Source organism: Oncorhynchus mykiss, chromosome 27, assembly GCF_057628025.1.
Source record: "Oncorhynchus mykiss isolate SJ-2025 chromosome 27, ASM5762802v1, whole genome shotgun sequence".
Taxonomy (NCBI): Eukaryota; Metazoa; Chordata; class Actinopteri; order Salmoniformes; family Salmonidae; genus Oncorhynchus; species Oncorhynchus mykiss.
Window position 1 is genome coordinate 1466935 of NC_143048.1, and position 12322 is coordinate 1479256.

The following is a 12322-nucleotide window of genomic DNA, read 5'->3' on the forward strand; positions in this document are numbered from 1 at the left end:
AATTCAGAACAAAGATTCTGTCTGGCATTCAGACACACACTGAAAAGGATCCGGTCCCTGCACCTCGAGCATAACAGGCCTCCAAACGGTATTCTACATATACTCTGCATTATGTTGTAATCATGTGGGGAAAGCATTGAGGATGAGGAATTAGGTTCTCTGCATGCATGCAATACATTGTTTCTAATGTGGGCAGAAAGACACTTGCGAACATAGAAAGAATTTGTAGGGAATACTCAACAATAACTTAAATGGACATGTATGCATGTTCCATACAGAGTTAACTTTTTCAAAACCCCTGCCCTGCTCCATTAAATTAAAAAGTTTTTCTTCTATGTTCACATTGCTTTGTGTTCTCAGAGAACTACTTAATTGCCTTTACTTATTCACCCATCCCATTCAAACACATTAAGAATTAATGTAAGATGATACATTTTATTGCCATAAACAGTGTAGGAAAAAAGAAAAAACAGATCTTTCTATAATACAGTAAGAACAAGGTATCACTTACTAAAATGTCATAACCAGTAAAATGCAAATAAAAATGGTAGCAACACATTCTCAAAAGCATCCTCCCACACAATCTACTGGTAGGCAGACTAGATTTAGCCAGTCTCCATGGGACAAATGAGAGCAATTGATTTTTTTTCAGTTTCCTGTTAAAGTAGTACATTTTGCAGTGTCTAAGTGATCAATTTTTTTGATAAAATGCATATAACTAATAAGATGTGGAAGTCAAAAGTTGCCAGACATCGAGACCGTTGCAATAACCCATGTTTCTGATTTAATCTAGTGTGCACTTCAGCCGCTCATTTAAAACACTTTCGGCATCGCTCCATTATGCAGGAAGCCATTTTGCCTGGATTTAACAGACTAAGATCAAAAATCTTTCAAAATCAGGTTCCAGAAATACACATTGAGAGACAACAATAAGGATTCAGTTCTCTTGGCAATGTTATCATTTAATATTTAAGACAGTGGAAATTTGAAGCTGAAATGATAATCATTTCACAAATAGAGCAGAAATTTAGGAGGAAAAGATATAAAAGACACCAAAGGAACAGCCTTTTGACAGCTGTATGTCTAAAACTGCAAATCATTTGGTGAACACAAAGGATGCCTTGGGAAAGGTAAGAGAAAATGACACATCAAAGTCCTTACCCAAAGGCAACAGAACCAAACTGAAGCCCCTGTCCCGAGTTCCTTTTGATGTGTGTGGGGTACGGGTCAGGTTGACATAGGCCTGGCCCCTGCCCCTCACAGCAGCCTTGGGTCCAACTGCTTTTTTTACCAATTAGATGAAGGCCTGCTTTGTGTTAGCAAGCAGAAAGAGGAACCCAGCGCCTGACTCCCCAGCGAGCTCTTTGGGAGAAGTCTTTGAAAGATTTTTGGTAAACAAAGCCAGTAGATCCAGAGTAGACTTCCAGAATAATGCAGCCACGTGGATATATCTATTCCTTATCTGCCTCTTTTTCAAGCTTTGAGAATGGGAAACAAAAAAACAAAAAAAAACATTATGGTTAGACAGGTTCAATTCCAGTGGAAATGTTAAATGACTTAATAGTTGAAACAAAATAGTTTTAACTTCTACACTACAATTGGATAGTTAAGCAGATACAATGACCTTAACAGCTCCACTAATAACAAGTGTTTGTTACTTTCTGCACTGTTCCCAAACTGAACATATGGCTGAACAATGCGTTTTAACATAACGCCAATTTATATTTGGAAGTCAAAGGGGTAAAACTGAAACAAAAGCAGCACATTTCTGACCAAGGTTTCTTGTTTGTGTGTGTGTGTGTGTGTGTGTGGGGGAGGGGAGCAGACAATGAAGGTGTTGTGTAGACCAACAGTGATAACAAAACCTTCTGGACTCCCTACAGAAGCTCAGCCACAACTGCCATGAACCAAACCATCAGCGCAAACCGTTCTATTCTAACAATTCATGTTATATTGATTTTGTAAACAGGGGCAGAATTCTTGTGGGGATCAATGCCTACCCACATGAAAGCATAACAACCACTTCAGAGTTGGAGTCAAGACACACTTCAATTCCAACACAGAGGGTCAAATATCACAGTGAAATACACTACTAAAAATACCGAAAAGTTGGTTACTTTCCAGCTCAATTGTATTCATTCTTTACTGCAATCAACATGTGAATGGACCTTCCCAACAGAACTACAGACAAAGCAGGCACTAGTCACAGAAGCAGAGGTGTACGTAAAAACCATGTTAACAGTTGACATGCATTCACAAGCTGCTCTTTGGGTGTTGGTGTGTTGTGTTATTTTTCCAAGAGTATGTGTGTTCTCATCTTGTTTTTATTCTGTCTCGAATAAGTATTTCACTCAGAGGGTTTTATTCAGTTTGTCATCTCCGATAAAGGATTGCTAACGAAAGACGTTAACGTATCCCGTTGACATTGTTGCATTTTTCTACACCGCCCCCTGCCCTTCCCTCCCGGGCTCTGAGGCCTGGTCAATCTCTTAAGGTTTGTCTTTCAGAATTACCTCCTCTCTCGGCTTGGCTCCGCCAAATATGGCAGAGTTGGGGTTGGCAACTTGGTTTAGCGGAGCAGCCACCGTGCGTGGCTTCAGCTGAAGCCGTGGTCTCTGTGCCCTCTCCTCTGTGGAAAGCAAAGGAAAAAAATGACTAACATGATTAACTGGTCAAGTCAAATGTTATCACATCAAATAGGTGGCCACTGGGTTCAGGGCTTTTTGGGAGATTAAACGAGGGGGTCAATATTGACACCTTCACAAAAGCTGTACTGTAACAAAACAAAGTCATCAAAAATCCCTTTCAATGGATCCATTCTTCCATGACTAAACATTGCCTAGGGTGCTTTTTCTCAAACCTTGATGCCAGAAGTACTGCTTATTTTCAATATTCTCCCCTAAATCAGGGACGAATTCAGGCTTGGGACACCAGTTGAGGAGTCTGTCCAATCAGTGACATCTATCAATCAATTAACCAACCACAAAAAAAAAGAAGAAAACTCCACACTTGGGAGTACCTCTGGTCTAGAGTATTTTATATGTGATAAGAGAGATTGTGACACCGTCAGAGGGTTCTCTGAAGTCATCCGCTCCAGCACGCGGTGGTGGGCCGCCGTCCCTGTAGCGTCCCCCCATGCCTGCTCCTCCACCGCCCCCCCTTCGGTCACCACCGCGGCCACCTCCTCGGCCTCGTCCGAAGTCGTCATCTCCTCTGTAGCCTATAGGAGGAGATAGAGGGAAAATACATTTTAGACCGCCTTGGGCTCATGCAGGAGTGCAATGTTACAGAACGTTCAGATAAAGTTTAGTGTAGAACAGACATGATTAGCTCATAGAATAAAGATAAGGAATCTTGTGAGCTCTAAACACCACATTCCTATCAGTAACATTCTAAACATTGCAGATCTAACTAAATTAAATATCCGTCCTTGCCCAGCACCTGGAACAGCCCTGTAAGGTGACAAATGAGAATGAGGAACCTCCTGTATGAGTGATAACAGAGGGATAACAAACAAAATGCACCAAGGGAAAAAATACCTGTGTAAATCGCAACAAAAAAAAACTGAATTCTTATGGGGGAGGAAATTACATACTGCTTATATCAAACTATTCTGCAGATTCAAGCATCAAAAAATGGGAGCAATTGGTTTGCTTCCTTAGCTTGGTGCTCACTCTACCAACTGCACTGCTTGGCTCTTAAACTGCAGGATTCAAACTGGGCCTGATTTAATGACCGGTTGGGGACTGGCTAAACCAGCGGAATGCTCATCCCACCTCCTTCATAGTCGTCTCTGGAACCTCCTCTGGGACCACCTCCACGAGAGCCCCCTCGGCCTGCAGGGGACAGGGCTCAGTTTTAACAATAGTGGTGAGTGGTGCTTAGGGCTAAGGCAGGGGTGAGGAACCCAAGGGCCTAGTGCTGGTTAGCCAAGGACCTAGGTTAGTAGTACTGCTTCTAGAGACAGCTAGTTGAAGTCTTTAGTTAGGAAATTAAAGGCAGAAAATATTTAGTTTAGCTGCTCAAATTTGTAGGGTTGTAGAGCTAAACAGGTCAAACACTATTACTACAGAAAAGGAAGCAGGAGAGAAAGGTCAGTGAGTAAGTGAGAATGGATACATTATGAAAAGTGCCAGAAATGCTCAAATCCCAATATGTAGTGACATACAAGAATAAGGCCACAGAGGCAACAGTAGTGGTAGTAGTACTAGTGCAATGCACACTTATAAAGACTGATGATTTGATTATTGCGGATTCCATAATCCATTGATCTACAAGCATCTTGTCATGTTTTTATGACCACAAATGTTTGATTCTTCCGTTATTCTTATAAGTGGAATGCACTGTATGCTTAGGAGGTAGCAAACTCAAACAGAACAGCAAAACTTCTGATAATTGACAGATTTTAAGACAGCGTTGGATTTAAGTATGATGGTGAAAGAGGAGTCTCAGGGCAATATTAAAGATGTATAATTATTCAAATCTAGGCCAAGAGTTATTGCTACTTCATATTAATATTTACAGTTAAGTCCATCCACAAATCAACTCATCTTGACTCATTAGAGAATGTAAGAGATCAACACTGAATCAGCTGACATAAGTAATTGACATTTCTTTGTAGTTGTAATAATATACTACCTATTAATAATTAAGAAATATACTAAGCAGTAGGAGGAACAAACACGTTAGCATTCCAGTGAGCGCGAGCAGGTACCTCCCCTGTCGTTCCCCCGGAAGCCGAATCCTCCGGCACCCCTCTCTTGCTTTCGGCCCTCTGCTATGTCAACCCTGAGTGACCGATCTCCAAGGAGCTGGGGAGGGGGAAGGCACAAGTCAGCACTAGGAGGAAATGAAACAACGTGGTCCACTTCTCTGATAATACTTCCAACAATGTTTATGTCCTACAAATATATCACTGTTGGACGCATCACTGTATTTAATTGTCCCTTTTATAAAATGATATTTGTCGTCACTGCGCTAATTTTTAAAGCACCTTGGACAGCAATCTATTTTATGAAAGGTGCACAACAAACTAAGTTGATCATAGTTGGAGACAGTTTTATTTATTTTATGAAAAAACAGCATAATTTATTCCTTTGTCACGATACCCATATCACAATACTCAGATTTTCTATACGAAGCAGACTGAACTGTACGGTCATTTTAAGGTATACTCAGCAATGCATGAATAAAACAGAAGTATCGGGATGATTTGCAAAACAAAAAAAAGGGCAATACCAGAGGATAATCTCCTCCGCGGTTGTCACACAGCCATCACGTTGTATGAAAGTGAAGTGACCTATGCACATGCGCAGATGCTCTGTGTGAATGCTCACAAGCGGAGCCTCTTGCATCAGTTCCACTATGCAATATCTTTGGTTCACATTGCTGCTCATGGCCATGTCATAACGCTGAGGTCTCAGTTTAAGAACTTGTTTAAATGTTAAATAGTTTGTGCTATAGCTTTAAAACATACAGCTGTTAGTTTCCATAATTTCAACTGGAAATTCAGTCATGTGATACTGAATATTGTGACAACACTGAACCACAGTATCCCTTTTACATTTATGAACCAGATACAAATGAGGACCTGAGAAAACTAATTGTGGGTACTCACAGCACCATCATACGTCAAAGCTTCTTTAAGGGATTCCAAGTCATCAAACTCTACATAACAAAAACCTGAAAGGAGAAAATTGGTTACGAAAAAGAAAAACAAAACTGTTGCCGTGGCTTGTGATGTTTGTTACTCTATACAAACGGGTGCTTGCTCACCTTTAAACTTGTCTGTTTCTTTGTCTCGGACTAGTCGAACACTCCTGACATTGAGGTCTTTGAAAATGGCGTCTATGTCTCCTTGTACTGTGTTGAAGGGCAGGTTGCCCACGTAGGCTGTGTATGGGGGCTCTGTGGGTAGATCCTTCTGCTTGCGGGGTCCACCAGGTCCACTGCCACCTCTGGGTCTACCAGAAACAAACACTTCCATGAGAGAACAGACTACAAGAGATAGCCACGCCTCCACGTACAGGACCCTGAGTTTTTCCTGGTCAAGAATTACTAAGGACTACTGCATCAATGGCTGAGAGTCTGAGCTGGAGATTATGGTTGATAATTGGGACATTAACTGAGTCACAGGCAAAATTGTGGCACAGAGGTAGTGCAGTGATACTTTTCAGCTGACTTTAACTGAACCTTCCATAAATGATGTACACTTGGACAGATCCATTAACAATCAAAATACCAAAGATCTACAGCTCAGATACCATAGGAAAATACATGTTGCACATACAATACAGGAAATAGGACAGGGCTGTGTGGAAAAGGGAGAAAGAATTGACAAAGACAAATAATATTTTTCTCAATGAACAGCAGAAGTTCCTGTGCACTGATAACAGCCATTTTGAAAAAAGGTCTACTTGCAATGAATGTTCTATGTAATTGTTTCCCCTACTGAACTTTTTTCCCTATGAATACACTGGATAAGAGCGTCTGCTATAATGATTTAAATGTTTAAAAAAATGTATGCTCCTCATGAGGAGTGGTGGGGCACTGCCAAAACTTCAAGGAACATGTTCCCTTGCTGGCAACAGCACTCCAATCTAACAGGGTTGAGAGAAATGCAGAAGGGGTACTGCATGCCTGCAGCATTCCTCGGGTGTCAAAGCAAACTGAGCGACCAGGCTGAAACAAGATGTACAGCCACCTAGCTATAGGCCCCAACAGGGGAAACGGGATATCAGTTGCATAACTGAATGCATTCAACTGAAAAGGGTCTTCCAAAGAAGAGAGTTTGGGCATATAGATCTTTCCCACAATTAGCAAGGAGAGCAAGTGATTTTTTGTAAAATAACCATGTTGGCTGTTGTGATCTTACATAGCAGTTGATAAGAGTTAAGGTGATCATCTGTAGTTATTTGGCCATGGTGTCAAATTAATTTATGCCAAGTAGCCCAATACATACAACACTAGTTTCGGTATTTCAGGATCAGGGGCGCCAACTCCTTTCCTGTATGAATCAATTAAAGCAGAATATGATTACAACAACTAACGTTAAATGTTATGAGTCACTGACAAGTGTTGGCAGACAGATAAAACCCAGATCTTCATTATGACCATATTTACGTTTATCCTATCCAAGGGATAATATTTTAACTTGATGTAATTTATGCCGGTAGTAACCTAGTATATTTTCAAGGTTTTTCGTTGATTAGGCCACTTTTAATTTCTGGCTAAATGACCTAACTGGATTGAGTTCCAGAACATATTTTAGTATTGCCGCAACATCGTCAGCACTTAACGTTTACAATGTTCTGTATTGAATGCCTGGTGTCAATGCACGAGTTAGCCCACGTTATGTTAGTTAAATGCGTTGCTAATCGTTCAAACCTAGCTAGCTAGCTGACGAGTGCGCGCATCAAACTAGATAGGAATGGATGCAGGGTGCACTGGGCCCAAACTAGACTAGTTAGCAGAGGTAGCTAGCTAGTTCTCCGCATAAATCGTCATGCAATTATCACAAGCTAATCTAGCGAGCGCACTAGCTAGCTAACGTGACCACTAACTATGCATCAAACGACTTGTGCATTGAATAATGATTGCTAACCAACTAGCTAAACATGCTATGTATTCATAACGATTTCGGGGAATGGCGCATGTTGACATCTCGATCTGTTATCACCCGATTTGGCCATTCAACGCAGACCCTGACTTGCTAGTAGTGGCACAACATGTAGCCCATGTGGGCTGCTTTTTAACAAGATGCTGGCGCCAAGTGCCATGCTGGCAGTCTGAGAATTATAAAATGTCTTGCAATCATAACCATGTCATAATATGCATTGTCAAACCGACATAAATAAGTCGCTAACATTCTGTAATGGAAAATCTCACACGCACATCTGGAAGTAGCTAACTATGGTCAATCCACGAGTTTTCCCCGCCCTCAATACCGGCTTCCCATTCATCAAAGCAGCGGTGAGAGGCTAGCCACTGGCACTGTCTGGCCCGTGTTCTGAACCCAGGCCTATCTTTCAGAGGAATTTCGAACAAGCCCCTGCTTAAAAGTGAGGCATCGGTGCGTTTTCTTGCATCACCATACGGTAATACTGACACATTCTATTCGTCCAGGTATTTTCTTACCCTCTGCCTCCACCAAAACTACCGTAAGCCCGATCTCGGTCATCGTAGTTATCGTAATCCGCCATTGCCGAGATTGCTGTCGGAGAAAGCAGTTGGGTGTCGAAAGGTCCTTCAATATAGGGGTAGCTGAATTTTAGTTGTCCTTTCAGTGCCTGAACCATAAAACACTTTTGCACAGTCAGATAGATACTACAAGTTAGCTACCCTCAAATCCCCCAACTAATTTAAAATAACAAGATCCAACCCCAGTGTCATTCGTTTTTATGTATCTGGATATTGGCATTTATCCTGGCTGGGCATACTACTACTGTAAGAAACAGGTGCATATGATGTTAGACAATTTGTACAGAAGTATAGGCCTTTAGCCAACACTATCTCCGTGCTATTATCCAAAGGAATATCATAGTGGCCTACCACCAACCCAGATAGTTACACCATGCCAACATGGTCTCAGAGCATTTCGTATTATTCTTTACCTAAATCTGAAACATTCCTTTAGTGTGATATGTTACGAATTACAATTCGTATTATGTGAAGCGAATATACCAAATGTAAAATATGTTATGAATTTGCGAAACGTATTATACTGTAAGTATCAAACGTAAAAGTGAAAGCTGACAAAGTAAAAATCTGTCGTTCTGCCCCTGAACAAGGCAGTTAACCCACTGTTCCTAGGCCGTCATTGTAAATAAGAAGTTGTTCTTAACTGACTTGCCTAATTAAATAAAAGTTAAATAATGTTTTTTTTATGTATAAATCATTTCAAATTGCTTATATAAAAAAAAAATGTTTATTTTTTATTTTACTTTATTTACGGATAGTCAGGGGCACACTCCAACACTTAGACATCATTAACAAACAAAGCATTTTTGATTAGTGAGTCCGCCAGATCAGAGGTAGTATATCTCCGCTGGCTGCCCCACCACCACAGAAAGCACTGAGCTAGGCTGAAATACCTGCATTTTGGAGCTCCCTTACTCACGAAAGCAAAAAAAGAGACTATGTTTGTATGCGGTTTTATTAACAATTAACAAGGGAGTTTGGGCATATAGATCTTTCCCACAATTAGCAAAGAGAGCAACGATTTTTTGTAAAAATAACCATGTTGGCTGTTGTGATCTTACATAGCAGTTGATAAGAGTTAAGGTGATCATCTGTAGTTATTTGGCCATGGTGTCAAATTAATTTATGCCAAGTAGCCCAATAGATACAACACTAGTTTCGGTATTTCAGGATCAGGGGCTCCAACTCCTCTCCCGTGTGAATCAAGTAAAGCAGAATATGATTACAACACCTAACGCTAAATGTTATGAGTCACTGACAAGTGTTGGCAGACAGATAAAACCTAGATTTTCATTATGACCATATTTACGTTTATCCTATCCAAGGGATAATATTTTAACTTGATGTACTTTATGCCAGTAGCTACCTAGTCTATTTTCTATTGTTTTTGTTGATTAGGCTACTTTTAATTTCTGGCAAAATTATTATTTTTTTTAACCAGGCAAGTCAGTTAAGAACAAATTCTTATTTTCAATGACGGCCTAGGAACAATGACAGCCTCTGCCCCCTGTTCAGGGGCAGAATGACAGATTTGTATCTTGTCAGCTCGGGGGTTTGAACTTGCAACCTTCCGGTCACTAGTCCAACACTCTAACCACTAGGCTACCCTGTGACCTAGCTATGACCTAGCTGGATTGAGTTCCAGAACATATTTTAGTATCGCCGCAACATCGTCAGCACATAACGTTTACAATTTTCTGTATTGAATGCCTGGCGTCAATGCACATGTTTGTATGCGGTTTTATTAACAATATATATATATTTTTTTTTTACATTGTTTGCAAACTATTAATGTCAAAATAACATGCAAAACAGCCCCCCCTATCCCCCCACCTACCCTGAAGGACACATCGCCACTGTTTGTATTTGACACCATGATACATCCTTGCTCCCATTCAACACTCATTCTAACATTACACCTTTCAACCTCCTTTTTCAATTCTTGATTGCCTTTTTTTGCAGGAATAATCTAGCTCGGATGGAAGGATGGAGAAAGGAACAAAGGGAAAGAGTTCAGAAGTTATCCGGCCTGCTGACTAAGAAATGTAAATAGCCTATGTTTTGCTGTATATCTCTCTCTTCTCTTTCTGTCTGTGTGTGTGTCTGACTGCCAGATTGCTGAGGGACAACATAGTCAATGTACCTGCTAGGATAAGTCTAATTAAGTGAAGACCTTAATCAGTTCCTGAAACATGTCAATGACCTGATGCATGGCCCCCACAGCAGTGCGTGGCCACCCAATTAGTTACCAGTGACCTATTCTGCCACATCCCAGTGAAAGGAAAGAGCAGAACCACCCCTCCTAAATCCAGAGCTAGGTTTCCATCCAATTGGCGACAGATGTTCACGCAAATATTCAAAAATCTGCATAAAAACAATTTGCACATTTTCCCACCAGAATTGTTTCCATCAAATTGACTTTTACGGATAAAAGGCTTTGTGTGATGACGTAGTGCATATACAAATAAACCTTTGCAGTTAAATTCCCATGTAACTAATAAAAAATACAATTTCAATGGGTTACCATCGCATTTTCAACTCTACTGATGGTTTTGTCATAACAAATCTTTAAAGTACTACTTAAGTAGTTTTTTTGGGGGTATCTGTACTTTACTTTACTATTTATATTCTTCACAACTTTTACTTTTATTTCACAACATTCTTAATGAAAATAATGTACTTTTTACTCCATACGTTTTCCCTGACACCCAAAGGTACTTGTTACATTGCTTAGCAGGACAGGAAAATGCTCCAATTGTCAAGAGAACATCCCAGCTCATCCTGCGATTACAGATGTGAGCAATGTTCTCTAGTTGCGCCGTGATTGGCTCAGTGTTCTGTCACTTAAGGGGACACTACGTCACTGCAAAATCTACAGGGAGAGCTCTAAAATTCAAGCCTCTTGGGTGCTGCCATAGAGTTACATTAGAAGTGCCCATCCAAGAAGGCTCAAGGTCATTGGCCACTGATAAAATTAGGTCAAATCACTACAGTGGATTCGGGAAAGTATTCAGACCACATTTTTTTTAACGTTACAGTCTTATTCTAAAATGTATTGAATAAATGTTTTCCTTCAATATTCTGAACACAATACCCCATAACGAGAAAGCGAAAAAAATGTTTTTAGACAGTTTTCCAAATGTACAAAAAAATAAAAAACAGAAATACCTTATTTACATAAGTATCCTGACCTTTTCCTGTGAGACTCTAAATTGAGGTCAGGTGCATCTTGTTTCCATTAATAATCCTTAAGATGTTTCTACAACTTGATTGGGAGTCCACCTGTGGTAAATTCAATTGATTGGACATGATTTGGAAAGTGCACACCTGTCTATACAGTTAATGCATGTCAGAGCAAAAACCTAGCTATGAGGTCGAAGAAATTGTCTGTAGAGCTCCAAGACAGGATTGTGTCAAGGCACTGATCTGGGGAAGGGTACCAAAACATTTTTGCATGATTGAAGGTCCCCAAGAACACAGTGGCCTCCATCGTTATTAAATGGAAGAAGTTTGGAACCACCAAGACTCTTCCTAGAGCTGGCTGCCCGGCTAAACTGAGCAATTTGGGGAGAAGGGCCTTGGTCAGGGAAGTGATCAAGAACCTGATGGCCACTCTGACAGAGCTCCTCTGTGGTGATGGGAGGACCTTCCAGAAGGACAACCATCTCTGCAGCACTCCACCAATCAGGCATTTATTGTAGAGTAGCCCGACAGAAGCCACTCCTCAGTAAAAGGCACATGACAGCCCGCTTGGAGTTTGCCAAAAGGCACCTAAAGAACTCTCAGACCAAGAGAAAAGGTGCTTCAACAAAGTAAAGGGTCTGAATACTTATGTAAATGTGATATCTGTTTTTTTTATACATTTGAAAAAAATTCTATAAACCTATTTTTGCTTTGTCATTATGGGGTATTTAATCGATTTCAGAATAAGGCTGTTGTCACTGCTTTCTTCCTGGGAAGGAGAGGCGGACCAAAACGCAGCGTGGTTATAGTTCATGTTTTTTTTATAAGAAACACTTAACATGAACAAACTACAAAACAATAAACGTGAAAACCGTAACAGTCCTAACTGGTGCATAAAACACAGACAGGAAACAATCACCCACAAAATACCCAAAGAATA

General features: G+C 40.5%; 1 protein-coding gene across 5 annotated transcripts; it reads right to left on the bottom strand.

Moving 5' to 3' along the window:
- Positions 1–421: 421 nt before the first annotated feature.
- LOC110507295 (eukaryotic translation initiation factor 4H) lies at positions 422–8540 on the bottom strand. 5 transcript variants are annotated; one of them, XM_021587183.3, is made up of 8 exons: positions 8137–8540; positions 5776–5957; positions 5618–5682; positions 4715–4811; positions 3777–3836; positions 3065–3220; positions 2514–2629; positions 422–1478 (listed from the first exon to the last, which is right to left on the bottom strand). In XM_021587183.3, exons 1-8 carry the CDS (start codon positions 8295–8297, stop codon positions 1452–1454), a joined length of 864 nt encoding a protein of 287 aa, XP_021442858.2. In that variant the 5' UTR covers positions 8298–8540; the 3' UTR covers positions 422–1451. The 5 variants fall into 5 exon arrangements, with proteins under 5 accessions (XP_021442858.2, XP_021442857.1, XP_021442859.2 ...); XM_021587182.3 differs by having other exon boundaries at positions 5776–5963; positions 8137–8232; XM_021587184.3 differs by lacking the exon at positions 3777–3836 and having other exon boundaries at positions 5776–5963.
- Positions 8541–12322: the final 3782 nt, after the last annotated feature.

Bases quoted from the DNA above. Each gene is read 5' to 3' on its own strand.
- LOC110507295 (XM_090224148.1), bottom strand. From the start codon at position 8,297: ATGGTTCAGGCACTGAAAGGACAACTAAAATTCAGCTACCCCTATATT. The intron at 5,964-8,136 runs GTAAGAAAATAC...TGTTTCTGGTAG, and splicing joins AGTTTTGGTGGAGGCAGAGG to ACCCAGAGGTGGCAGTGGAC. The intron at 2,630-3,064 runs GTGTCACAATCT...TGCTTTCCACAG, and splicing joins CTTCAGAGAACCCTCTGACG to AGGAGAGGGCACAGAGACCA.